We start from the raw sequence: 27,730 nt of genomic DNA on the forward strand, positions 1-27,730 counted from the left end.
GAATCCTCTCTAGAGGATACGATCAGGGCACAAGCGTCTTTTCAAAATGAATTTAAACATAGGGATCTTTTCGTCAGTTAATGAATATAAAGAGAGAGCCGTAGAGAGAGAAAGAGAGAGAAGGGAAGAGAGAGAGAGAGAGAGAGAGAGAGAGAGACAGAGAGGGAGAGAGAGAGAGACAGAGCAGAGAGGGAGAGAGAGAGAGAGAGGAACGTTTCCTTGTGTGTCCGTTTTTTTAGTTAGTATTATATGAAGGAGGAAGCATGGTGTCTGACCAAGAAATAGCAAGAGGGTTGGAGGCTCTGCTCCGGCAGTCCGACCCGAACGCCACCACCACGTTAAACGGTGTCGTTCAGCAGCTGGAAGCGAAGCTAGGGCTCGACCTCTCCCATAAAGCTGGCTTCATCAGGGACCAGATCAACCTCCTCCACCCTCGCCAACCCCAGGCTCAACCCCCTCCAAAGGACCATTTTACCCTCCAACATCATCCACAATTCCATTCGCATCAACACCAACAATTTCCTCTCCATTTTGCCCTCCAACATCACTCACAATTCCCTTCCCACGACCTCAACTTCCGCCAGCACGCTCCGCAGCCTCAGCCGCAGCCGCGGGCTCCGCTTACGGCTCTACCACCGCCGCAGGTTCAGCCCCAATTGCAGCAGCAACAGCAACAGCAACAGCAACAGCTGCAGCTGCAGCCGCAGCCGCAGCCGGCTGTCACGAAAGCCGAAGTCTTTCCCCAAAATGCAGCCGCCATTGCCACCTCAGAAGTGCCTAAAGAAAGGTTTGCCATCTTTTTTTCTTCTTCCTATTTTTGCAGGAATTTCTTGGTTTAGACCTTTTTCCTTTTTGGATTTGGGGGGGTGGGGGGGTGATATGCAAGAAATGAGGTTCATTTTTAGGGTTTTGTAAATATGATTTTGAGGGTTAGACCATTTATCCTTTTGTTGCAAAGGGTTAGGCCTTCTTTTACACGTTTTGTGCAACTGAAGTTGGGGTTTTCCTGCCTAAGTGTTTGGAGATGTGAAGTTAGGGTTTTTAGTGTAATTTTTTTTCCTCTTACGAACTTAGGGCTGCTTTTCTTCGTTTTGACAAAATTTACGATTTCTGGTTTGGTTGAAGCTGTAAATGGCATGGGTTAGTAGCTAATCCACTAATAAATTTGTTCTCAAATTAAAAAAATAATCCTATCATTAATATTTTATTTTGAAAATTCTTTCTTCTGAGAAGGTTCATAATTATGTTGCTGCTTTTGAACTTGGTCTTTTTTTGGCTACGGAAAAATTTTTGGTAAGGGCAGTTTATAATGATAATAAGTTGTTCAACTCTGACATCCTTTGAGAAAAGTTTTAATTTTTGCTCTTCATTGTGAGTAAAACTATGAAAGTCATGGATATGTTCCAAGTTTTTACCAATTCTATTACTAGTTCACAGTGCTGAGTGAGTGCATGTTAGGAAACGAAGCTTCAAAACAATTTAATTGCCGGCTTTTTTCCTCTTAATTTTTTAGCAGAGTCATCATTTTGAATTTAAATTCTTATGGATTTTAGCTTAGCTGAGCTAATTTGAATATCAGGTCAGTTGTTGGCTATGTTCTTTGGCGCTGATAAGTTAGTGGGTTAGTGTATTAGCGTGCAGTACCTATGCAGACATATCTTGCTTTTGTTAGCTTTATAGTCAGCTTTACTAATATTCTATGCAACAAGATGAGAATTTGACTATCGGTCTCAAATGTTTTATCATGTTGTAGAATGGGGATTATAAGCTTCATTCGATGACTGAAGTATTTGTCTGTTTATAATGTTATTGCAGTGCTCCAGTTGGAGCCAAAAGAAGAGGTGGGCCAGGGGGACTGAACAAAGTTTGTAGTGTTTCACCAGCACTTCAAGCCATAGTTGGTGAGCCAGCTTTACCAAGGACTGAGGTTGGTTTCCCCAGATTAACCAAGATTGCAGTAATTTTTTTTAGTCAGCAGCGTTCTAAAGTAAGTTTTCATTTCTGGGTATTGCTATTCTAAAATATATGCTCTGTTTGATTTAGATTGTCAAGCAGCTGTGGGCATATATAAGGAAGAATAGCCTCCAAGATCCAAGCAACAAGAGAAAGATAATTTGTGATGAGGCCTTGCGCTTGGTGTTTGAGACAGACTGCACTGACATGTTCAAGATGAACAAACTGCTAGCAAAACATATTACCCCACTCGAGCCTTCAAGTATTTTTTAATGCAATATGTGCTATATATGTTTGTTCTGTGATGACTTGGATTTGATGCTATCTTCGTTTCAATTGGTTAATAATCTTGCTAATCGTTGCAGAGGAGTCAAGTCAAGCTAAACGAGTGAAAGTAGATGTTGAGTCCACAACTGAAAGTGTTGAACGAGGTCCCAATCCTGTAATAATATCTGAAGCACTTGCCAAGTTTTTGGGTGCTGGAGGAAGGGAGATGCTAGCAACGGAGGCCAAAAGAAGGGTTTGGGAGTACATAGAGGTTAATCGTTTGGAGGTGGGTGGGTGGTCCACAAGTTTGTGCAACTGTTTCCATTAAACTTTAGGTTTACTCTAGCAGCTTAAATACTTAGTCTTTGCTCTCAGGTTTTTGTACTATTATTGTGATTGACATGTTTTCTTCTTATGTTTCGACCACCCTCTTTCCCACAGATAGAGGTTGTTTAGCTCAGATTTTGGGAGTTTCTACTGCTTTTCAGAATTATTTGTGGTTTTATTATATTATCTTGTTTTATTTTATTGTGGCTATACTGGTAGACCATCAATAATTCAAATGTAGTGGAAGAAATACATGGTATTAATCTTCTAGGAGCTTTCTATTGTTTCAGGATCCATTAAATTCAACGGTGGTACTGTGTGATGCTAAGCTTCGTGAGCTACTTGGATGTGAAAGCATACCTGTGATGGGGATAGATGACACACTACTACGTCATCATTTATTTAAGCACTCCTGAGATCTTGTAGTGTTGACTGGTCAGTATAAATGCTTCAATGAGTTTCTTTTTATATCTGAACATGCTTGCATGATGCATCTATATTGACCCCAAGATCTTAGGATTCTTTCTTCTCCACCTTACTACTTGTCCTTATCATTTGCTTGTCTTTTGTTATGACATCTGGTTTCACTTTCCCGGTGTTTTTCTTTCCTCACCAGAATAGCAATAGAACACTTTATTCATGTTGCCTTATTATTTTAGTTATCTTGATTAGATGAACACAGTTATCAGGTAGGCAAAGTTTGTTGGTTACCATTTGAGTGAGTAAGAGTCAGTCATGAGGTTTTTAGTTAATTTGACATTTCTCATTTGTGAGTTTCTGTAGACTTGTCTGATACTCTGATGTTCTGATTTAAATATGGGATTTGTGAGTTTGTTTGTTTCTGGAACTCCTTTTATTAAATTGTTTTTGTGCAAGCCTTTATGCCATCTCTCTCTCGTTTCTATTGATCTCTCCTTATATGTTAATTTGGACTTTCACATCAGTCAATAGGTTCTTATGTAAGGTCTTCTCTATGTTTTTAATAAGAATGGCTCTATCTTGTTTCTTGCAGGGGCATGGGACCTTGGTCATCTGCTTATCTCTGATGGTAGAACAGATAGTGAAGACCTTTCTCTTTTCTACTTGTTCCTTTATGTTTTTTGTGCATTGACTTCTTTAGATGAGAAGCTCTACACTAGTTGCTTGTTTATGGTCAGAATGAAAATGTAGTAGAATGGGCCCAATGGCAAGGATATTTTGTAGTTATGCCATTTGCCCGGATCTAGGTGTACTTGTTTATTTTGTTGTAGACCTGTCTTTCCAATGCTAACCTCAAACTGAACTGAAGGAAGTTGTAATGGAAATATAAGTTGTTTTAACTTCTCAAGTTTATGCATCTTAGTTACATGGTTTGGAATGTTGGCTCTAACTTTTACAGGTAGAAGAGATTTTATAATGCAATTCAATTACAAAATTCTTGCCCATAAAAGCACGTCAGAGAACAATTGAATGATAGCCAAAGAAGAATAAGAAGCATCCTCGGGACCCTTGTATTGGGGATCTAATACAGCTTTGAGAAAAGCAGAATAGCAGATAAAAACAATAGACCTAGTAACGCACAGAGGGCTTTCTTTTTCCAGGCTTTGGATGATACGCCAAAGCTTATCTTGTCCACCATGGTCGTCAGATATACCATTGTTTTCTGCAGAAAAATGATTGGTCGATTCTAAGTTTCAAAAATGTCTACTCAGCTAACATTTAACATCCTGAAAATATTGAAGAAAACTTGAAAGATCACTTACTACCCTGAAAGGCTCCATATGAAGGAGTGGTTCCATGAACATTTCCACATTCCTGAAATATTTGGCCAGATGTTAGCATTGCAAAAGGACAAAAGGAAAATGTGAAAGGTGAACGCTTAGCACTCGTCGAGTGCGTATTTGGCCTTAGCTTGTGGTGATGCATTACCTTATCACCACTCTTCCATGGTAGATTTGGCAAGTGTAGAAGCTGAAACCCTTTCCCAAAGGCATATGAGCTTTATTCCACTCTGCAGATAAGGCAGATGAGAATTTTTTGACTCAAAAACTCTGCTAGGAATCTTAAGTTAAGACCATATTATATTGGAATGTTGTAAGGCAGGGCAAACCTAATCTCCAATGGATACCAACAACCATCCCATCATGCAATGTTGGTTGCACCACAAACTCGATGTGATCTCCCAAAAACTTGATCAAAGATGCAAAAAATTCAAGCACTTGCTGCCAACAGGAAAGACTACCTATGTTAAGATTTCGATGGTATGTTTAACATGTATAAAAGCTTCCAGGAAATCAAGTCTTGAACTACCTACGATTGCTTTAAAGAAAGTTTAAGCTGCATGCATGTACGTACCTTTTTTCCTTGCAAAGGTTGGAAAGATGAGAAGAAATTGCAGATGCATCGGCATTCATCGTCAATGATATCAGATAACTCGCGTACGTTTTGGTTCTTGATCGCCGAGTAAAGCTTGAGAACTGTCTCCAGGGCTCCCGAATCTTCCTCTCCTCCTGGATCTGAACTCTTTGTCTTGGCATCTAGTGGCACTACAGACAGGCCTCTCCGTCGTGTAGGATAACTCGCCGGAATTAGGGATTGCTTTACATGTCGGGACTGAAACTTGCCAGAAACAAAAGTTATTCCACGAAGATTCTGATGACGGGAAGGTTGATGGTGAGTTCTTTCTTGGGAAATGAGTAGAACTGGGTTTGAGGTTGCTACCTGGTGGTTGTATACAGGAGCAGGAAAAGAGACTGAACCCATCTTGGAGGTTTGATCGATGACTACAAGATCGAAGCTCAAGCAGGAAAAGAAGGTTTTATTATAGAAAAGGGCTGACAAAAGGAGAGCAAGCTCTGCCTAAGAAAAGAATGAAACGACTGCATTTGCAAGTTAAGGATCTTCTTTGCAAGTTGCTGAACTCATGCAACAGGCTGAAAAACTTCAACTACACATGTATTCCTGTAAATTTCTTTAAAGAGGAAGGTTCGGGTAAAGAGATCAAATGTTGCGGGGCGAGTTGTGTATTTTCCAAAAGTTTGGGCAAAATTGTAAATATATTATTCTTTGCCGGTAAAATAGAATAACTAAAAAATTAAGCGGGGCGATTCAACGAAAAGAACATACAAGCGATACGACAGTCGTGAAACGAGAGAGAAAACAGAAGCCCAAAAGCATTGTTTTCCTTCGGAGGAGCAAAGATCAGAGTAGAATCCAGCGATGGCGGAAGATCTGGTACTCGACACGGCGATCAGAGATTGGGTTCTGATTCCTCTATCGGTGGTGATGGTCCTTATCGGCATCCTCCGCTACTTTGTCTCCAAGCTTATGCGGTCCTCGCAAGTTCCCGATCCTAAGATCGTCAAAGAAGGGCACGTCTCCTACAACTCTATTTTCTTTTTAAATTTGATAAATAGAAAGTAGGTCTCTGATTCACTGATTTTCGATTTTCTACTTTGCAGGCAAGTAATTGTTAGGGCTCGGAATTTGCGAGCTGGCGCTAATTTCATCCCTCCCAAGTCGTTTCGCTCTCGTAGGGTTTATTTCAGCAACGAGGTTTGCCTTTACTTTTTTTTTTTTTTAATTTTTTATTACTAAAATTGAAAATTATCGGTATTCAAATTTGTAGATTTTGATTATTGGAGAGCTTCTTATGCTAATTGAGTTTGTTGTTCGAGCTTAATCTTTGCATTTTATTCAAGTTCTGATCAAACTTTCCTAAATTTAGTTCTTTTGTTGAAATCAAATTGGAATTAGTCAAGACGCTGCGGTTGTAGCTAACGTTACTGAGTTAAGAATTAGAAAAAGGAGAAATTTAAGGTTAGTTTTGTTGCACTGTGGTAGGAAAATGGATTGCTGTTTGTTCCCAAGGGCCAGGCTCAAAATGCGCAAGCACAAATGTTCTCTGACCCTAACATGGCTATGGACATGATGAAGAAAAACCTCTCAATGATTATACCTCAGGTATTTATTATGGTGCATGGACACCGTCAGTGTTCTTATGCTTCTGTGTGATTGCTTATGTTAGAGAAACTGACTGTTTTGGGTAAACTTATGGTTGCTGTCAGACTCTCACTTTTGCATGGGTCAACTTTTTCTTCTCTGGATTTGTTGCAGGTCTGGTTCTTTAACTCTATTTTAGTTCCAAGATTTCTTAGTTTTTCCGTTTTAATGCTACATTTGAAACATTGAACTTGCAAATTCATTTACAAAAGTTTAACTTTTTCTTGTTACTAATCAGATTGGCTTTGTTGGTGATGGACACATTCTTTTGTTGTGTTGGACCCAAATTCTAACTTAGTTGATCATGTTGGTGTTGTTATGATTATTGGTAATGTGATTTCCTGTTCTATTTTGCTGTCTTCCTCTCTTGCAGCCAAAATACCCTTCCCATTGACCCAGAGGTTCAGATCAATGTTGCAGAATGGTATTGACCTTAGCACAGTTGATGTGAGCTATGTTAGTAGCCGCTCATGGTACTGGTCTAATTTTGTATATAATAAGCTTTCATATTTGATTTTATTAATGTTTTCTTTTCCTCCGAGCTCTTATATTTATGAGGGACTTTCTTGGCTTATTACTGCCAACTATTGACAAATTCTTTTATTTCCAGGTATTTCCTCAATTTGTTTGGTTTGAGGGGTTTATTTAGTCTGATTCTAGGAGAGGAAAATGGTTAGTATTGGATCATGAACTTCCTGTTATGTTTTTTATTATATTTATAATCTGCAAAGTTAATTGTTTCTTTCAAAATAACAACACTACAAGGCTTATATGCAGTTCCTCTTTTTCTTTGATTTATCATGTATTTGCTGGCTTTAATCATGTGAAATTATGATTTTTTTTTTTTGCAGCAACAGATGATACGCAGCGTATGATGCAGATGAGTGGATTTGGCTTTGATCCAACAAAGGTATTGATTCAATCTGTTCTCAGTTGACTGTTTCATGCTCAAAAAGTTTCAGGTGTCTAATTTAATTTCACATGGTCTCATATTCCTCATCAGCCTGTTCTTTATCTCTTTAATGGAGATTATTTTCCCTAAGTAGCATATGTAGGAAGCAGTTAGGTTAGTTTATTTCATTTGAGAGACTTATGCTGTTAACAATTTGGTCTTATGCTAATTTGAAGTTCTTTTTGCAATTATCTAAGTAGATTCCTTAGGGTTCTCTCAGTAGGTAAGCTTTGGGATAACACCCTAAAGGGTATTGAGTAGGCAATGTAGTACTTATAGGCTGCAGCCATAGAGAATGAGTGCTTTGCTTTCCAGAGATTCCTTGTGTTTAGAACTTAATTGGTCAGTTGTTTGTTTACGATTGAGGTTGGGGTGGCATGACTAGCTTATCAATTAAAAATGGCTCAGGGGGGGAAATGGGCATTCCATTCCCCAAGGATGGACCCAACACTGCCGCCATCATTACCACACCCGCATTCTTTTGTTCTTCTAATGTGGCTGCTGTCTGGGCTGCCAGAGTCAAATAGGTTTTCCTTGATTTGTATGTGGGGACTCTTAATCATTTCTAAGTATAATTCCTTAATTAAAAATTTATGTTTGCCTTTTTCTTTTTGAGGCATTATTATGAGTGACCGACTTTTGAGGCAAGGGCTTAGTTTTTCTCCAAACTTTAGAAACCTCCCATGCTTTTGGGGTTTGATATTTACCTGTTGAGAATCCTTGGGATCGGAATTTCAGCTGATGCTTTTCCTCACTTTCACCTGGGGGTGTCCCCCTTCCCTTTTGCTTTGCTGTTGGACTAAATTAATCACAAAAATGATAAGAATTGCATGCAACTTTTAGTTCAATGAAGATCAACACGCATCACTGTAAGACATTGTCTTTTTATTGCTTGATATATGGTTTACATGTTCAAAATACCATGTAAAGAAATTACAAGATCAGGCTCATTCGAGGGTTTACTATTTTCATTTCTTAACCTTGCATGCCTCCTAACCCTTTGGATTTCCCTTCTTATCAGAGCCTGGGTGCAGAGAAAGACGGTCTTGACATAGTCCAACATGAGTGGGCACTCCCTAAATTTGAGCATCGGGCTGAAGCAGTGTTGAAAAAACTCATCAGGTGAACATCAGGAGCCTATAAACAGCTGTCAAAAGGGATCGTCCACAGGTGCTTCAATTGAAGTTTCCAACCCATGTTAGTTGAGTCCTGCCTTGACAAACTTGCTGAACTCTAAAGGATGACAAACCTGTAGAAACCATGTTTAGCGTATTAGCTTACGATCCAACTCTCCGAGAATCAAGTAGAAAATTTCCATCTTCCCAATTTTTATGGCTTATTATTGATGTTGAATCTTTCTTTATCGAACCTAGCGAAGGATGACTTAGTTTTGAACTCAGTTGTTTCGAAGAGGGACCATTGATTGGATCATTATTTCCCTACAGTTTGAAGTCTTATAATGCATTTTCGCGCCTGTGATTTTTGATTATTTTCTTGATTTTTAGGGAAAATTATAACTGATGATCATCATATTGTCTGAAATTATCAAGACTCTGAAACATTACTGCATTCGGCTTGACTTTTGCTGGTGGCCCGAAACTTCGGATACTTTCATACCTCGTTGGCCCATGTCGTGTCGAGAGGCTCACTTCAATGCCGGCAGAGGCCTTTCTAGTGGACCAGCTTGATTGCAAGATTTGAGCAAAAAACCAGAAAAAAAGAAGAGGAGGGGGGTTCGCCAGAAAAGAGAAAGAATAAAAAAGGGGCAGGTAATCTGTCAAAAAGGCAAAGTTGGCCATAACCCCTTTTCCCCTGGGCCATTACACAGCCTGCAAATTGCTTTCTTCAAAAAAGGCAAAGGGTCAAGCAAGCAGCCAGTAACTTTGGGCACCAATGGCGGCCACAGGGGGTTTGGCTACGTGTTGTTGTTCAAAGGGACAGCATTTTTGAATCATAACAAGAATCTGGAAGAAAACTATAAAACAAAGGCCTCGGCTTCACCCATGGACCCCCTGAAAACGATGGAATATCATCATCAAATCCCCTGTTTCAAAGATCAACAGATCAGCAAATGAATCGGTAACATGTAAAACCAAACACTAGGAGTCTAGGACCCGAGGTTGTCCCGGCATGGAGCATTACATGGTACCCTGTTCGAATCTGTACAACAGCTCAAACACTTTGGTGGGTCCTTTTGATTTTCAGGGGGACCCATCCTCCTCACTGTCTTAACACTTTTCCATCATCTTCCCTCCACTTTTACAGGGTAAATTTGCAGTATTTGTACCATAATGGTAAAAGATATTTACAAAACCAATCCTGTCTTCCCACAAAACTAGGTGGACAAGAACAGTGATTCCTGGCACGAATCTCGATGCATCACATCATTATCATCTTCATTGGCGTCCAAAATTTAAGTTAATATGGAGATCCACGATGAATTATAGTACTCCTGTAGTAGTATAATTCAAAGAAATTAAGGGGGTGGGGGAGGGGGGGCTTTATACGAGGACATAGATCAGAGGATGACAGTGATCATGCGTGGCAAATCTGACGGCCCAAGAAGTGGGCCCGGCGTCACGAGAGTCCGACCTGGAGACCATCAGTCATGGGGCCTACTTACCAAGGGAGGGTGGCGGTTCCCAAAAGGGGAAGGGGTGAATCAGTGGGTAGAAAAGCGGGCCACGGCAGCAATATTTTCAATGGAAGAGTGGGGTCACTTTCGTTCGGATGGGCAATGATCGCAGTTTGGTGTGGGCAGGGTCCCCCGGGCTTTTAGCTCCCACCGTCCTAAAACTCTCTGGGTTCTTGTTTTTGGCTCACGTCCACACCACCGTCACCATACCCCCATCAATCAGCATCATTTATCAGGAATGTGGTAGGTGAAAATAAAGTAAAAAAAAAAACCTTAAAATTAGCTAAAAACTGTTTGACCCCGACAGTGAAACCGGTCCTGTTTTTACACCCACAATTATACCAATACAATCTAGTAGATTTGATCGACACCCAATTTCATTATTGTGTATAGCAACAAGGGTGGCAATTCAATCTCTTCTTTTTTGGTCCACCAAATATTAGCGCCAATTTTCTTTGTGTACTTAATCATTTAGATTATGAATCAGACTACAATTTATTTGTTTGTTGTACAATGGTCGGTTTGTGCTTACTAAGCTATGACTGTTGAACATAAAATAAGACAACAAATATCCATCTACTCCATCCAATTGGCTTTTGATGCACTCAAAATGTTAAATCGAATTTATAAAAGTTTTAAGTTTTTTAATATATATATTCTCTTCGTTTTTAAATATTTGTTTCACGCAAAAAAAAAAAACTCAAAGAAATAATGCGTAATGCGTAAATAATAATTAATTTATGGAAGGGTATTTGTCTTTTAAGTTTGCAAAAGCTTTTATATGTAATTTGTATGATTACAGGTATATATTATGGCATTTTAAGTAAAGCTTAGTGTTCTCAAGACCCCAAGAAACTAAAGCAAAAGAAATGGCAATGCCTTATAAGAGAACATGAAAGCATGATATGGTCACACAGAGAGACCCACTCAAAAGAAAGATATGATGCTGATACAAAGAAATGGCCTCCACCATTTTGCCATTTGCCAATTCATTGTTGTTATGTATATAATTCTATCTTAAATTATACCCAATAGTCTTATCTAATTTATTACTTTATCAAGAAAAAAAAAAAAAAAAGCAGAAACATTTACAACTAGACAATGGCTAACATGAGACGCCAGATTGCCCAAGATTCTTTCAAATGCTCTCATCACCCTGTTCATCTCTCTCTCTTTCCTCCAATTCTTTAATGGAAAGGCCAGAGCTTTCTCGTCTCTATATATAGCTCTCACATTCATCATCTTTTCACTACTACTCTTTGCTCATCTCTAGCTATTCGTTTCTTCTTTCCAATAACTTCTGTGTTTCAAAGTTTCCCCTTGCAATATTTCCTTTTGCTTCCCAAATGGCCAGTGTTGAGGTAATCAAGCTAATCTTTTTTGGGTTTATACTGATCTTGCTTTTCTGTTTTTTCGATATCCCGTTTGCATGGATTATCATATGATAGATCATCCAATGGTGCAATGTGCGATTAAGTTTATTGTTTTGGTTATAAAGAATCCTATCTGATCTCGCTCGAAAGAGATGGATCAGCCCTTCAGCCCTGATGGGGTTGATCGTATCTGGTTGTTCTATTGCATGCTCAACGGTATAGAGTCCATCTTGGGCTTTTTGCCGAAGCTTTGAGCAGATTTTCAGATTTCGTTATTGTAGTCTTGTGATGTTAATCAATCTAGCCGGAGTTCTTTCATAAGGTTGCAAGCACAACTTGTGATGCCTGCCTGATGGCGATCATCATTCTTCGCTTGTAGTTGATTATCAGTGACCTCATTTTCGTCCTTCGAAAACTTTATCACTGATCATACTTGTTCTACAAGGTGATAACGCCTTCAGCATGCTGATAGGGCCGGATCCTATGTATCTTTCACTAGCTAGCTTCTGAATCCTTTTCCCTAATGTTCTGTAATGAAACAAAACTACATGCTGATCAACTTAAGTAGACAATATTGATTTCAATGCTCTCAATGATCGACTCAAAATTTTCGTTCTGGAGTAAAATGGTTTTTTTGGGCCTTCCAGGTTCAGCCAGCTGCAGCACCATTGCCAGAGAACGAGGCAGCAGAGGTGAGCAAGGTTGAGAAGACACCCAAAGAGGAGGCAGCAGCTGCAGCACCTGTGGCTGAGTCAGTGAGCGCCGAAGCACCAGCTGCGGAAACGGCATCCGATGCCCCTGCTGCAGAGGAAACCGAAGCTCCCAATGCTAAAGCTCCGGTGGCTGAAGCTGATACCAAAGAAGTTGTAGAAGAAGCCAAGGTTGAGGAATTAGAGAAGCCAGCCGCAAAGGAGACAAAGGAAGAGACCCCGGAGGTAAAGACAGAAGCAGTTGCGGAGGAGGCCAAAGTGGAGGAGACCCCAAAGCCCACCTCGGAAGCACCTGCTGTAGAGGAGGAGAAACCGGCTAAGGAAGAGAAGGCAGCTGAAGAGGAAGAGGAAGCCAGCACCGAAGTTCCTGTTGAGAAGGCTGAGGAATAGAGCTACTCTACGGAGAGAAGGTGGCATAGTTTTAAGGCTGAGGGGCTTCTTTATTAGGTTTGCATGTTTACTAAAGCTATGGAGGATGTGGATGAGGAGTTTGTTTCTTTCCTTTCCTTTCTTTTGGGGTTTGATATGAAAAATTTGGGGCCATACCAGGTGGATCAAACTATGGGTTTTACATTTGGGAGGAAGTTGCTTTGAAGGGCATGGAATATGTCTTTGTTTGGGTTGCAAGAAAAGAGTCGAGATGAGTTTGGTATTGGGTGTGATGAGATGTAATCTCTATATTTGCATAATAAAGATATTAATTTGGACTATAAATATATTTATATTTTCGTTTAACCCCAATTGCGTCTTGTTCGCCTTGGCAATTAGTACATTAAGGACCCGCCTTCTCATTTCAAGGTTTCCTTCTACTAAATTTCATTATAAGCTTTCTACAATTCAGTTTAAGCTTGAGTTTAAGCATTTTAACATACCCGAGCATTTAACTCATTGGTTGATGCATGACCCTCTGCTTAAAAAGTAAAATTCGAATCCCCTTCCCTAAATATATATATAAAAAAAAACATTTTGACATCATCATCATCAAGGTATTCGATTCCAATTTGTTGAGCTTGCCATGGATTAGTCTTATTCATCACAAATGTATTCAAATATTTCGAGTCCCCATTAATCTTTATCAAAAAGCAAAATCCGATGCCACATCATAGTACAATTACTATCCTTTTTTATAATTATTGTATTACACGATATTGATAACTATGATATTACTCAGGGTGCAGCAAGGCACGTAACAAAGTTTAACTGTTTGTAAGATGTTTGCCAATCTCGATCGTTTCCTACAACAGATTTCAATCTGATCAGCATGAATACTTCAACATTAGTCCGAGTTCTAAATAATCTATGATATATGTGACAAAGAAAGAAAAAAATTTCAGAGACATGCAGATTTAGACTATTTAAGAGGCTTTCTGTGAGTCTAGACTCTAGATGTCATTGCACAACTGTATAAATACAAGAAAGCTGCCTGAAGCTGATGCCCAGCAAAGTCCATGGAAGTGAGCAATTCTTCCATCTTGCCCCCTGCCTTATTTATGCTATACACCTATATAAACAGTTAATTCCAGAGGAGAACCAGAAAAAAAGGCAATGACATCTCATGAAGGAAAGACAATTAGCTACATCACCTTCTTGCATAGTCTAATGATAAAGCAAGGCTATAACCTGTACAAGCTCAGTACAATTTTTTTTTCTATGTGCATTCAAAAACCCTTTTCCACCTCAAAATGCAAATGGTAACCAATGTTTTTACCAGGTACCGAAGCTGCAACCAACATGTTCCTGAGTGACAACTCTAAAACGTTTTTGCATTTCAGTCATGGAGGGATATGGTGGGAAACACAACCGGTAAAAGCAGGTATGAGATGAAGGAAGACGCTCATGGGGCTCTGAGGACTTGTAAATGTAAAGCCGAGAGGCTAAACCACGGAAACCTTCAACTGGAAGATTCTTTACCGAGGTCCAGAAGAAAAGAAGCACCTTTCTCTGCTCCGCTGACATTTCCCGAACAATCTGCAACATTTTTGAACATGAGAAAGTACATTATTGAGGGAAGAAAAGTAAAAACCTATAGGTTCATAGGACTAAGTGATAAGACAACTATAGCTATTGCACATGTCCCACTTCATCCCCGCGCTTTTATCTATTGCCATATTATTAATTATGGTTGTTGTCAAAGCCTGAAAAATCGGATAATAGTAAAGTGCTAAAGAAATCATCTAACAACAGTTTCATCACTGCTTTAACCTCATTCAATATTATCAGGATCATTTTTCACAGCTGAAAATTATGCACCATAACTACTTCTTGGGCATTATTAGCCACGATTAAAAAACAATCCTGTAAGTCCATACCTCCCAGAACCAGGTTATTTGAGGATCATTTTCTCTGTAGCCATTATACTCAGTATGTGCCTTCCAGTCTTCAACGGAGATGGGACTTTCACTTCCATATAGCATCCAATCAAGGTCCTCAAGCTCTAAACTTTGGAAAAAGAACTTCTGGAGCCTTGAGTTAGAAAGAATATGGCTGAAACCTTGGGCAAAATGGTATACCTGTTCAGAAATGGATGTTACAAAGCGATCCCGAATAAGAAGATTAACATATTCCTGCCTATTCCTGCTATTTACAACAATGCTTTTCCCACCAGGGCAGAGCTCCATAACCCTCCTGGATCCTAACTCCTCAATTTCTCTAACAAATGTCAGTCCTAAAGCATCTGAATCAATAAACTCAGCATCCATCTCCAGAATCTTCTTGCAGCTGCTATACAGGCATGGATCTGCCTCTCTTATATCTTCCAAAGATATATGCATTCCAGCCAATTGTAAGAAAAACACACGATCAAAGACAACACCAACTTGCACTTTATGCATCAATGCCAAAGCAATCACACGGCCAGCGAAACTGAAATACTCAAGGTGCAAAGGATCCACCCTAGATGCTGCATATAGAAAAACACATAAGCAACATATACCCTGGATCACAGTAAAGGAGGAAATCCTCATAAGGTATTATATGGTCTTTGCAGACTATGCTTTTAAAATATAAAATAATAATAAGATTTCAACTTTTTAATGGGAAAAAAGCACCAAACAGAACTGGGTTTCAGTCACAATGCCCCAAAAATTGAATCAATATCTTGATGCCATCAGTATTATCAAGATTGGAAATAAGTCATAGGCCTCATTTAACAAACGAGCAAGTATAGAAAGAAACATGTGCCAAAAGAAAAATGAGTTTAGTGCAAAATTCAGGAATGTTTGAACTACTCAACACTTAATCGGATTATGAAAATATCTCTTTACATCATTTAAGAAAATCTACAAAGTACACTATGCACCTATAAGAGGTAATTCGAAGAATTTGGGTAACACCACATATCTAATGTATAAATAGTTCCCATAACTAGATTTTAATGTCTCTATCAAAGTATCAATAATTTCACTTGGTTTTACATTCTGCAAAGCAAAATTTTGATGCACTATTTCCGTGTTTCAAGGCATATCATTTCACATGGGTTTCTACTTGTGCTTCCAATCATACTAGTCCCAGCACATAATATAGCCAGTACAAGCTGCAAAAGGCAGTCCTCCAACTTTAGAACTAACACAAGCTGTGCTTCAAGAATCTTACCTTCTACTACCTCAAACCATGTTTATAAAAGAAACAAGGGAACACTGACATCCGAAAAGTGACAAATATAGTGAGCAGAACAAAGTCTTAATAAAAAATTTTCTCACTTATCAAGCCCTCTAAAGTTCATTCTGTTCATATTCTATATCAAACATCTAAAATACACAAACTCTAAACAAATCTAATAACTACCTCAGAAACATATTAATTATTGCTTGTAATATTATTTCACAATGAGCTTTGAGAAATCCTATCTCTCTTGCACCACAAGGACTAAGAAATATATCATCTCGAGGCAGGATGGTAATTAGAGGTTTGGAAGTTCAGAGGAAACTTACCTGGATTAGGAAAAAATCTTCTACGGTCATTTGAGCAAGGCACAAAAAGGGCATTCTCTGGATTGAATATAGCTTGGCATACCAAGAAAAACCACTCCCTCAGTACACCAGGGCCAGTAGCTTCTTCATTTTTAAATTCCATAAATAGACCAGCATGTAGTGATTCAGGCTCAGCACGAGCAATGTATTCAAATGATTCTGCCAATAATTGAGACCTGTCAATGAGCATCTCATGCAATTCCTCATAATCTTCTTTTACCTCTTGAAACATCATCATTGCCAAATGCCTCCTAGATTCAAAATCAGTGACATCCTTATGCTCAAGTAACCATCGATTATCATCAGTTCGCCTCGCAAAGCTAATAATTAAAGAACACAACGAAGACTTCCTATTCCTCAAAACCATCCAAAACTGCTCTTCAGCACCCTCATAAAGTTTTGAGATGCCATTCAGTTCCTTCAAAATGGCAAGATACTGAGACGACCCGGAATGAACTACTCCACCATCCCTGCTTCCTCTCACAGCAAAGTTTTCCTCCATTCTAACAAGGCATTTTTCCATTTTGGCCAACAAATCATTAAATATAGCATGAAGAAACTCAATCTCCTCCCCATAAGGAGGAAGGTTGTAATCCTTCTTTTCCCAGTCAACTGATATCGGAATACGAAACCCCACTTGCTCCAAAATAGCAGACCGCAAAGGGTTTAAGAATGCTGTGAAATCCCTGACATCACTTGATGATGGTCCCCCGCTAGTGGTAGAATCTATACTACAATCCAAATCCTTAGATAACTTATCAGCCAACTCACTAACAAAGGGGAAAATCTCTTGCATGACAATCGACCCTTTAACCTCTCGCAGCACTAAACCCCTGGAAGTGCCAACAGTTTCCAACAACGACCCGAGTGTACTCCGGCACATCGCATACAAACTATCCTCGTTAACAACCTTCCTAAGTAACTTGCAAAACTCTAACACTATTGGTGCACAATAAGAATGCAACTGTTTTGATAATGCATTCCGACACGAATTTAAGAAATGTCTTATTGAAGAATCAGCACACTGCTTATTACCATTAATCGGAGACATATAAAGCATTACCATAGCGGCAGGAGCAGAAGATGCCATAAATATGTGCAAGTGAGCAGGGGCGGAATCGTTGTTGTCCTTTGGAGTAATTGTGAAGAACTTGATCAAGCAATCTTTAATGCGTTTGGTTGAGGAAGGGACTGATTCGCCTCGGCAAAGGCGGCAAATGAGGGAGATCATGTCGTCCATGACCTGCCAGGTCTGTGGGTGTTCCGTCGATCGCATACGGCCAACGAGTTGTAGTCCGGCGTCATTTTGGATGGCGCAATCGGCTAGGGATTGCTCCCACTGGAGCTGTTTCCCGCGATAAATTAGGCGCTGCTCGATCACCGGAATTCCGGTCATCAGCTGAATCCTTTCGTGGAGGGATTTCACGGTGTCCTCCGAATTAGCATGGACCACGATGGTGTTGCCCTCCGAGATCATCCGGATGAAGAATTGGAGACGGGAGGAGGAACACGAGGCGGACGATGAGGGAGCATCGGATGAGGAAGGGCGGGAATCGAGGAAGGAGGCAGGCGAGGAGGAAGAGGAACCTTTCGACGAGGGCTGAACGGCTGTGATCGGATGGCTTCCTTGATGGTGGAGATGGTGGTGGTGATCGTCTTTTCGCATTCTGACGGGGACTAAGGGAGCCTCATCTTCGTCGGCTTCGTCGAAAGCAAGGGCATAATCGTCAAACTTACGCTTGGAAGACAGACGGTGATCGCAGCCGTTGCTGAATTGATCAACGGCGGGGGATTGGAAGAGAGACATTGGACGGTGGGGGCCCCCAGCCTGCTACGGTTGGGGAGAGAGCATGGAGAGATGGTCAAGAAAGCGGCCACCAACACACACAAAACAAACCGAAAGGAAAACCCTCGAAACTAAAAGGAAAAAGGAAAAACCCTGGCAAAGGTTAGATATACAGTGAAAGGAGATGATTATATGGAAACAAATTGAATGCTCGAAAATGTCGTCTCTCGCCCTATAAACGTACAGCCGTCATCACCCAAGAAGCAAAGACTGAAATCTTACGCTATTTTTTTTTTCCCTTTTTTTATTCCTTTTCTCGTTCAAATTTACCAAATTGGGTTGCTGGGTTATTGTTTCCTGCGGACGGTCGCACCATGTTTGATCTCCCATCACTTTTGACGGCTACGATGTTAATTTAACTCTTCTCTCTTTGAATGCATGGATTGGATGATCTTTAAGTTTGCTCACTTGATTTGAGTGATTTTAGTAAATTAAATTCAAATTTTATAAATATACATAAAAATAAACGAATTATTTGATTAAAAATTATATTTCATGGTAGGTGACTTTATTAGTGAATTAATCTAATCAAACATTTATCGAGGGAATATTTGCTTATGATTGTTTATGAACAAATACGTTAATTTAATGTTTTTTATATACATACATATATATATTTATTGAAAAAATATAATTATTAAAAGCTATAATTTTATAAAAAAACATTATGATAAAAATTAGTCACAAGAAATTATGGTGATACTCATCTTTACATAGCAAAAAAATAGTAATTATGGATGTTTTTTTCTTTTTGGTTACAATAGAAAAAGTAATATACATTTTAATATTAAAAAATAATAATTAAAGAATTTGAAAAGATCGAAGGGGCCATGGCCAATACGTTGCACCTTGCTGCCTAATCTTTCTGTCTTTTGTAATTAGATGCAATGGTAGTTCATACATCAAATGTTCGAATCATACCTTTTTTTCTTTAATGTAATTAATCACATGGTCTAGGGTTTGATAAAGTCAAAATCACCTATTTGAATGAATCAAGGATGGAAAATTATAATAGAAAAAAAAAGAGAGGAAGTATTAAATTAATCAAAATTTACGATCCTCAAAATTAAAACAAAATTGAAAGAATATCTAAACAAAAAGGAAGATTAGAGTTAAATTCTTTTAATTGGTCGAAGATTTATCAAACTCAACGAATTTTTTCGTTCGGATATACTTTTTTCCGTCTCTTTTTAATTTTTATTGAGATTAAGATAAAAGATTTTGATTTTAGTGTAATTTATTTTAAAGTTTAAGAAGTTTTTTTTTTTTAAATACAGATGTTGAATACTTTTTAATAGAAAACTAATTTATAATATAAAAACTAAGTAACAGAATTAAGTGTTTAAAAGCCGAACAGAATATATTTTGTTATTTTATTATATAATTCTGACTCTATCAAGTGGAAAGATAAGAGTAAGATAAGATAAAGATGAATCTTTTATATACAGTAAAAACACATGTAGCTTTGGCGTAATTTGGAAATTAACAGGAAAAGCTTTTCCAGCTTTGGTTTTTTATTAGGTTTACTGACCGAAGCATGATCGGTTATCAGCGATGGCACGCCACTGGAAAACATAATTGAGGAAATTGGACAAGGGGCTCCTAAGTGTTTGCTTTTCAGAAAAGTGGATCATTTACTTGTAAACAAATTTGTCGGTTCGTCCAAGGATACTCGGGAATTTAGAAATGGAAGTTGAATTCATTTCCCGTGAATTTAATTTCGGGATTGGTTAATTACCCCACAAGAATCCTTCTCGAATGAATCAGAGTGGCAATTTGCAGACGGAAAGAAAGGACCATTGGCTTAGCTGCTTCTGGGTTGCTTCCTTCTCCCTGCTCTGCCCCAGTCTCACAGTGTAAAAAAGGAGTCGTAAATCTCTTATATTAGGATACGATTGGGTATTTAGGTGTTATATCATCTACAATCAATGAAGAACTTTTTACAAGACAAAATCGTAGAGTCTAATGAATTAAAACAGATAATATTTTGCAGTCAAGCAGCTACTCTCTTTCAATTTCCTGGTTAGGCAGTAAATTTTTATGTAGCTTTGCATTCTTTCTCTTTCCTGGTTGGACAGCAATTTATGTATAGCTTTACATTCTTTCTCTTTCCTGGTTGGACAGCAAATTTATATATAGCTTTACAGGCTTTAAATTTGTGCTATTTCTGGTTTCCTTGCACTTTCCCTAAAGAATCGAAACCCGAATGAGCTGAGGCTAGTTGTAGGCTTGTGGCTAGTTTTGTCCTATGCCATTGCCATTTCCTTGGTTTACATTGCACAAAAGGACATGCAAGTGTCATGTAAGGGGGAAACAATAAGAAGGGAAAAAAGGGTTTTTTTTTTTTTTGAAAATTAAAGGGAAAAAGGGGTTTTTAGGCGAGGAATTTGTCTTACGAGCTTCGCTGGCTCCATTGCTCGTTGCCAATGAAGGATTAGCTACGTAGAAAACATCCCTGATATCAAACCTCCTAAAGAGGCAAGCTAAAGGATGAGGATCTGCTAGGTATATCTGCATATCAGAGAGCAAGAAAACATGATATAGATTTAATGCGTTTGCCGGGAGTCGAACCCGGGTCTATTGCTTGGAAGGCAATTATCCTAACCGTTGGACTACAAACGCTGGCTGAGGCTAGAACGGCACCAAAAATTTCACAGGTAGAAATGAAGAACATTCTTCCATGGTGAGCTCTGTTGTAGGCCTCCGCTATGGCTTCTTTCATTGGGAACACATGACTCATGAGTTAGCAGGTGGTGGCACAGTGGCAGCATTCTTGTGAGAGTGAGTTCCTGTAGGAACAAGACAAAGGTGAATGATGCTTTTCAACATTGCAGCCGGATAAATAGTACTACTATCACACACCCCTTGCTGCAACAAAACCTGATGACATCAGTTTTTCCATTTTTTTTCTCTGCCCAAATTTGTCTCTCATGTAACATGGAAGTTGAATTCCCCCCTGGGAGGAGGTCCTGATTTCTCTATTTCTTCTTTATTAATACAAGGGAAAGGGGGAAGTGACTGAGGTTGGAAGTGATCAAATAGGGACAGTCAACAACCAGCACAAGCATGCTTAAACTGCTACAAACTCTCGCGTGCTCGCATTGCACCTCAATATACAATCCAGATTCCTATACAAAAGACTGTTCTAACTTTTAATCTTTACATAATACATATAATTGCAAAATTTAACAGACAAGAAAATACATTAACAAGGTTTACAATTTCTCAAACATCAAATCTTGTGCAGAAAACAACACTACTTAGCCAAAAAGAGCCACCAACACAGATCAAAAGCCAGAGAAAGTATTTTGATTGGAACTCGGTCTGTCTCTCTTCAAATAGCATTTTGCCGCTTGCTCTTGTCTACACAGCAGCTGACTTCTACAAAGGAGTCTGAGACTCTGAGTCAAAGACATGACAAATGCACAGAATTAATCACTGTTTTTGAATCGCCTTCTAAGATGGTTTCAAAAATGACAGGCTTTTAGCTGGCAACAATGCAACGCAGGGCATTGGTGTCTACCACTCCAGAAGATCCGTGGGACATTCTCATTGATGTTTTGAAACTAGTTAGATTTGATGAGGTTCAAAGAGAAATGCTTAAGCCATATACCAAAACCATCAAAATTAGGCAACAAACTGAATTTTTCTATGCAACAACGAGAAGGCTCACAAATAGCATTAAACTATGGAACTCATAAAAGCAAGTTCAGCACAGATACAAAATCATAAGCAAATAAAATTTATTTAATCCACCAGGATAAGGAGGCTATCCACATTCCATACCAAAGCACATCTTTTCTCATATTAGATATTGTTGCCATGCACAAAAGAAGAGCACTTCATTGCTCTAAATGGCCTAAATAGACCTCTATGTAGCAACAAATTCGATGAATAAATTACTCAATCCTGCCTCTTTTCACTATTTGAGCTGGGATAGTTAATCCTGCATCAATCGCTACACATAATTTACCTTAGCTACTTTAATCAAAATTAAAAAAATCCTCTTAATTAGAACAACAAGTATAAAGACAATGTGAAACAGTCGAGAATTTATTTCAATTGAGTGTAGAAATCACAGTACCTTTTCCACTCCTGCAGCCATTCTTCTCTTTTTCACTTGACTATAACACCAATTTGAACCCCTCTGACAAGAAATCATCCCTAAACGAATCCAGAACATATTCATTAGACTAAGTTGCATAGAGGAACCATAACAGTGATTAGTTATTAATACACTACTACTTGCATAATGGGCTACCATTTGTCCATAGCCACTTTTACATGCCAATTCCAATGGTAAAGTGACTTACCCTCCCGCCTTTCATAGGATCTCACCCTTTTAGGTTCAAACCAACAGGACTCATGCTTTTCACAAAACCGCACTTCCTAACATAAGAAACTTAGATTGGCGTTTTCAATTTTACTAAATGCCTTAGCCTTATTGTATGATTCTGTGCCCCTAATTATACCAAAGTAACTACTGCTAAAATGATCAAATGGTATGGAAACAAAACAGATACTGCAAAAGAAGCAAAATTTCTTATGTCCTAAGGGAGGGGAGAGGTTTGCTTACATTTTCTGGATATCCCCATTGTCCTCTCGATTAAGTTGCCTTCTGTTGACATAGAGTGAAACAAGGCTTTGCAAGCAAATCTCTGTTTCACAGGAAAAGCGCATATCGTCGAACCAGACATCATTAGCTTTCCTCTCCTTCAAATCATACCAGAAATGATTCATACTATTGTGTTCCAACAAAACTTGATCACCGCTCCTTGAGTAAGCCAGAGGCTTCACATACCTCAAAGGACCAATCACCTCTTCTCTTGCAACAGAAAATAGTCTAGTCCAAGACTCCTTTAACCCATACTCCTTCATCACCCAAAGATCAACTCGAACATCATCATAATTAGCTATTGCACATAAACATCCTCCCAAAACTCCCACATCCAATTGAAATCTCTTATCTATGTATTCGGGTTGTGGAATTTCCCTGTACTTTTCAGCCGCTAAATCCAACGCAACAATTACATTTTCCTCGGAAAGTTGAACTTTATGAGTCAGAACCCAGTGTAAAGCTCCACTTGCAAAAACCCCATTGACTCCAGGGAACGAAAATATACAAGGGATATCTGGAATTCTTCTCCACGCAAGTCTCTTCAAACTGCAAATTTTAACTTCTGATTCCAGAGCCTTACCATCAACCCCGCCAAGCTGCATAATTTTAACCACTTTGTAATCATCAGAAACAGTGTCGTAACCGAATCCGTACACGTAAGCATTACAAGAACTCAGAGAAGGTAAAACTTGGTGCTTTCTAGTGTACGGGTTCCAAATAGCCATGTCTTCCACTATGTTACGGATACAGAGCAAGCCGTTGCAAGAACCCAAGATCTTGACTCCATGGTTGTAACTCATCAAAGGGTGCTCGAGCTTGGCAAAAGGGCCGAGACAAGCGAGATCAGCGGCGTAAAGATCGGAGCTTTTGAGGATGAGGGTGTGGTTAGTACGCGACTCGAGGGAGTGGCGGAGGTGCAGCTTGATGAAATCAGGATCGCCAATCAAAGATCGCCACGCCTTCGAAACGCATCTGAGACGGAGCACATACTTAACAGGTAAACGGCTGAGTATGTCGGCGATTAAGTCGAGTGGGAGATTCCCCATCATGTTCTGGTTTTCTAGGTCTGGTCTGACTTCGCGTAGGATAGACAATGAATGAACATCTAACAGTCTGCTTGTGTTTACCTGCCCCGATTTACACGATGAGACCATAACAAGGTCCATGGTCTATGACCAATGACATTTTTTTTTTCTCTTTTTTGTCTTTGTTTTTTTCGTAAACCGAAAAATCTCAATAACCAATGTCAAAATTCGAATTAATAGATAATTGGATTAATTCTATTGATTATCGATTAAGTCAAAAGACATAAAATGTAACTTAATATTCAAAATAAAACATAGGAAGACAGGTAATGGCTTTCATTGTTAGGGAAACTTATGTTTATATCCTTTATTTGTTCTCACTCTCAATTTCTTCTTACAAGTAACAAGCATTCCTTCATTTATTTCAAGTTATTAGCATGTGATTACAATTTCATCAAACTACCATGAGCTTCAATTAACTTTGTCTAGAATAGAAGAGAATAATGGAGGAGTACGTAGTACCCTTCTACCTTTCCCTTTGTTTAATAATAACCAATGTGTTTCTATTTTAGCTATATATTTTTATCTTTTCTTAATTTCCATCCATCTTTTTCTTTCTTTTTCCTTCCACTACTACAGTCGTTCCTCAGGAATGAAGCAAGTCTTTATGGTAAAAGTGTTCAACTTCAAACTTTTAATTCAATTTACTAAAGAAAAGTGAGCTGTTAGTGGGGGAGTGGGGGAGGGAAGAGAGACTTGGGCTTGAGCCTAGGGGGTGCTCCTGAAGCAGGGAACAAAGTTGAGAAGCATTTCAGTTTGTCAGGGTTATTGGTTCCTTAGTCCATGCCTAATCATTTAGGAAACCTAATCTTTTATATCAACGAAAAGGAAAGAAAAGAAAAAAAAGAAACCCTATCTTCAGCAAATATAGTGGGACAGAAGCATAGAGTGTTTGGCTCATTGGTTAGCATGATCCTTTAAATCTCCCGTTTCTCAATTAAAAAAAAAAACCATATTTGGCATAAGGTTTTGGAATTTGATGTTTATCCATTTGGTTTACAAGGAAACACTTCGCTGGAATATCTTCAGCAAATATAAGTTTTATTCTGCTGGGATTCTGGCAATCAATGTCTGGAGAGCAATTTTCAATTTGCTTACTGTGAGAAAATGGTGGAAGGTGGTGTCGTGAAAGCCGATACGACAGAGTTCAGCGAGTGCTGGAAGACGACATGGAGGACTCCTTACATCATGCGGCTTGCTCTTTCGGCCGGAATTGGAGGGCTCCTGTTTGGTTATGATACAGGTAAGATGACAGAGATGAACTCCACGAGGTAAATGATCTCAGACATTCTCGGACACATGTCTTGATTGTTACTAACATAAATCATTGTGGGAGTGCAGGAGTTATTTCTGGTGCACTGCTTTATATCCGGGAGGATTTCCAAGAAGTTGACAGGAAAACATGGCTACAGGTTTGATCCTTTTTGTTAACCTTCTTTTATGGTTTCCGGGTTACTTCATATGTTTTTCTCGTGTTGATTTTGGCAGGAAGTCATCGTGAGTATGGCTGTAGCAGGTGCCATTTTTGGTGCCGCATTTGGAGGATGGATGAACGACAGGTTCGGGAGGAAACTGTCAATCCTGGTTGCTGATGCTCTATTCTTCGTAGGTGCCATAGTCATGGCTCTCGCCCCAGCTCCATGGATGATTATCCTTGGAAGAATCTTTGTTGGTTTAGGAGTCGGAATGGCTTCAATGACTGCACCTCTTTATATTTCAGAAGCTTCCCCTGCTAGAATTCGAGGTGCACTTGTTAGCACAAACGGTCTGTTAATCACAGGAGGGCAATTTCTCTCCTACCTTATCAATTTGGCCTTCACCAAGGTAAGTGCCAACAAACACTGAAATTGAAAAATTATCCCACGATTTTAATTTACAGTAAAATTGTGCTCCAGGCTCCTGGAACCTGGCGTTGGATGCTTGGAGTAGCAGGGGCCCCGGCTGTGGTTCAATTTGTCTTGATGTTGTCACTTCCTGAGTCTCCTAGATGGCTTTACAGACGGGTTAGAATCTTGTCTTGATTCATGTAATAGTTAAAAGAAAAGGATAATGTTTTGTTTCTGCTGCAATTCATTAAGTATATGAATTTGACAAAATTTCTTGTAAGATGAATAATGATATGAATTTCTCTGGCTTGATGTCCAGGATAAAGTAGAAGAGGCCAGGTCCATCCTAGAGAAGATTTATCCTGCTAATGAAGTTGAAGATGAATTAAAGGCCTTGAAACTCTCTGTTGATGCAGAAAAGGCTGATGAGCAGGCCATTGGGGACAATTTTATAGCAAAGTTGAAAGGGGCTTTAGGCAATGCTGTTGTCCGAAGGGGACTCTATGCTGGGGTGACTGTTCAGGTGGCACAGCAGTTTTCGGGCATCAACACTGTCATGTACTACAGCCCAACAATAGTCCAGTTCGCTGGATTTGCTTCAAACAAGACAGCAATGGCGCTTTCTCTGGTCACTTCTGGTCTCAATGCTGTCGGCTCTATTGTCAGTATGGCTTTCGTCGACAGATATGGCAGGAGGAGACTCATGATCGTCTCCATGTTTGGTATCATCTCTTGCCTCGTGGTGTTATCGGTTGTGTTCTTTCAAGCTGCCAGCCATGCCCCCAAAATCAACCAATTTGATTCCACCCACTTTGCTACAAATGCTACATGTCCAAGTTACCTTTCAGCTCCCACTCCATCATCATGGAACTGCATGTCTTGCTTGAAAGCTGATTGTGGCTTTTGCGCCAATGGAGCAAATGAGGTAAGTATATTTATCTTTTGACACCACCCAGCCTCACCAAGAACTGTAAATGTAACAACCACCATTCAATCCGACTAGCTGAATCTTGTTAGAAAAGTATTATGACAACTTCAGATTCTGATATTGTTTATTGTTCTCTTTGTTCAGTATTCTCCGGGAGCATGCTTGGCAATGACCACAGATCTAGAGAATTCATGCCAGGGAAAACATCGTACTTGGTTCAAGGATGGTTGCCCGAGCAAATTTGGGTTCTTGGCTGTAGTTTTCCTAGGATTGTATATCATCACCTACTCACCTGGAATGGGAACAGTGCCATGGATTGTGAACTCTGAGATTTACCCACTTAAGTACAGAGGTTTTGGTGGAGGGGTGGCTGCAGTTTTTAACTGGGTCTGCAATCTCATTGTTAGCTTAACATTCTTAACCCTGACAAAAGCTCTTGGTTCCTCTGGCACATTCCTCCTCTTTGCTGGGTATTGTGTCATTGGACTGATTTTCATCTACTGGTTTGTACCTGAAACCAAAGGTCTGCAATTTGAGGAGGTTGAGAAGATGCTGGAGTCTGGTTATAAGCCAAAAGCATTCAGGAGGAAGTCCAAGAGTGACAAACAGTCTCCCTAAGCGCATGTGTTCTTCTGTTGGCAAGTGATTCAGTATGTGTTGTTCTTCAATAAAATGTAAAAAATCCGGAGTTAATTTTATTTGCCGTTGTTGGCTTCGTGGGTGAGCATCATAGAAGAAATTGAAATGAAAATCCATTCCTCACAAAATAGAGAAACCTTTAACTTTAATGGTACTTGCTATCAAAAAATTTTCCCAAACTAAAACCATGTGCAAGGCCACCACCCAAGATTAATCTGGATGGTGGCTCCTTATTCGAACGTATGTTTTGGAGGTTCCATCTTTTTGTTAAGGGTTGAAAATGCGAATCCGGGACAAGAACCATAAGCAAATACATCATGCCAGGGAATTTTAGCTTATTCTTAAAACATAATAGGGGAAGAATCTGGAATTGATAAGCTTCCTGTATCCTACCAGGCAAACAAAAGTCGAATCAGAGTTAGGGTAAGAAGAATAGTGTACAAAAAGTCCTGCAACAGGAGATAAGGACAGATGCAGAGCTAGATGCCTGATGGAAATACATGTTACACAAAGTGGGTCGTTCAGTCCGAATCCGAGGTTCATCTCAAGAGTAAAGACAGCTGGTTGTACTTCAAACAAAAGTATCTTTTCTAAAATGTTAATAACTGCGTGAAATGTTCAG

At 39.3% G+C, this 27,730-nt stretch overlaps 7 protein-coding genes and 1 non-coding gene across 9 annotated transcripts; 4 read left to right on the forward strand and 4 right to left on the reverse strand.

Moving 5' to 3' along the window:
- The first annotated feature begins 108 nt into the window (after positions 1–108).
- Positions 109–3,874, forward strand: LOC18597277 (SWIB complex BAF60b domain-containing protein). The gene is made up of 6 exons (XM_007026203.3): positions 109–787; positions 1,816–1,927; positions 2,044–2,215; positions 2,319–2,506; positions 2,838–2,982; positions 3,560–3,874. The coding sequence occupies exons 1-5, from the start codon at positions 264–266 to the stop codon at positions 2,961–2,963; spliced, it is 1,122 nt and encodes a 373-aa protein (XP_007026265.3). The 5' UTR covers positions 109–263; the 3' UTR covers positions 2,964–2,982; positions 3,560–3,874.
- Positions 3,875–3,961: 87 nt separating this feature from the next.
- On the reverse strand, positions 3,962–5,551 carry LOC18597278 (uncharacterized). 2 transcript variants are annotated; one of them, XM_018122960.2, is made up of 6 exons: positions 5,248–5,551; positions 4,882–5,139; positions 4,637–4,748; positions 4,456–4,537; positions 4,290–4,341; positions 3,962–4,189 (listed from the first exon to the last, which is right to left on the reverse strand). In XM_018122960.2, the coding sequence occupies exons 1-6, from the start codon at positions 5,287–5,289 to the stop codon at positions 4,049–4,051; spliced, it is 687 nt and encodes a 228-aa protein (XP_017978449.2). In that variant the 5' UTR covers positions 5,290–5,551; the 3' UTR covers positions 3,962–4,048. The 2 variants fall into 2 exon arrangements, with proteins under 2 accessions (XP_017978449.2, XP_007026267.3); XM_007026205.3 differs by having other exon boundaries at positions 4,882–5,551.
- Positions 5,552–5,631: 80 nt separating this feature from the next.
- LOC18597279 (ER membrane protein complex subunit-like protein (Protein of unknown function DUF106, transmembrane)) lies at positions 5,632–8,969 on the forward strand. The gene is made up of 8 exons (XM_007026206.3): positions 5,632–5,897; positions 5,988–6,081; positions 6,370–6,489; positions 6,594–6,642; positions 6,902–7,001; positions 7,139–7,200; positions 7,380–7,438; positions 8,502–8,969. Exons 1-8 carry the CDS (start codon positions 5,746–5,748, stop codon positions 8,604–8,606), a joined length of 741 nt encoding a protein of 246 aa, XP_007026268.1. The 5' UTR covers positions 5,632–5,745; the 3' UTR covers positions 8,607–8,969.
- A 2,353-nt stretch (positions 8,970–11,322) lies between these two features.
- LOC18597280 (uncharacterized) lies at positions 11,323–12,912 on the forward strand. The gene is made up of 2 exons (XM_018122961.2): positions 11,323–11,476; positions 12,136–12,912. The coding sequence occupies exons 1-2, from the start codon at positions 11,462–11,464 to the stop codon at positions 12,586–12,588; spliced, it is 468 nt and encodes a 155-aa protein (XP_017978450.2). The 5' UTR covers positions 11,323–11,461; the 3' UTR covers positions 12,589–12,912.
- Positions 12,913–13,526: 614 nt separating this feature from the next.
- Positions 13,527–18,228, reverse strand: UPL5 (ubiquitin protein ligase 5). The gene is made up of 3 exons (XM_007026208.3): positions 16,128–18,228; positions 14,508–15,097; positions 13,527–14,166 (listed from the first exon to the last, which is right to left on the reverse strand). The coding sequence occupies exons 1-3, from the start codon at positions 17,971–17,973 to the stop codon at positions 13,903–13,905; spliced, it is 2,700 nt and encodes an 899-aa protein (XP_007026270.1). The 5' UTR covers positions 17,974–18,228; the 3' UTR covers positions 13,527–13,902.
- A 2,334-nt stretch (positions 18,229–20,562) lies between these two features.
- TRNAG-UCC (transfer RNA glycine (anticodon UCC)) lies at positions 20,563–20,634 on the reverse strand. The gene has a single exon. It is a non-coding gene; the product is annotated as a tRNA-Gly (tRNA).
- A 445-nt stretch (positions 20,635–21,079) lies between these two features.
- On the reverse strand, positions 21,080–23,831 carry LOC18597282 (F-box protein CPR1-like). Its single transcript, XM_007026209.3, has 3 exons — positions 22,589–23,831; positions 22,097–22,176; positions 21,080–21,413 (listed from the first exon to the last, which is right to left on the reverse strand). Exons 1-2 carry the CDS (start codon positions 23,794–23,796, stop codon positions 22,137–22,139), a joined length of 1,248 nt encoding a protein of 415 aa, XP_007026271.3. The 5' UTR covers positions 23,797–23,831; the 3' UTR covers positions 21,080–21,413; positions 22,097–22,136.
- A 606-nt stretch (positions 23,832–24,437) lies between these two features.
- Positions 24,438–27,167, forward strand: LOC18597283 (inositol transporter 4-like). Its single transcript, XM_088807083.1, has 6 exons — positions 24,438–24,958; positions 25,057–25,127; positions 25,204–25,539; positions 25,611–25,718; positions 25,861–26,466; positions 26,614–27,167. Exons 1-6 carry the CDS (start codon positions 24,823–24,825, stop codon positions 27,085–27,087), a joined length of 1,731 nt encoding a protein of 576 aa, XP_088663209.1. The 5' UTR covers positions 24,438–24,822; the 3' UTR covers positions 27,088–27,167.
- The last annotated feature ends 563 nt before the right edge of the window (positions 27,168–27,730 follow it).

Source organism: Theobroma cacao, chromosome 6, assembly GCF_053813885.1.
Source record: "Theobroma cacao isolate CCN51 chromosome 6, ASM5381388v1, whole genome shotgun sequence".
In the NCBI taxonomy this organism is placed as follows: domain Eukaryota; kingdom Viridiplantae; phylum Streptophyta; class Magnoliopsida; order Malvales; family Malvaceae; genus Theobroma; species Theobroma cacao.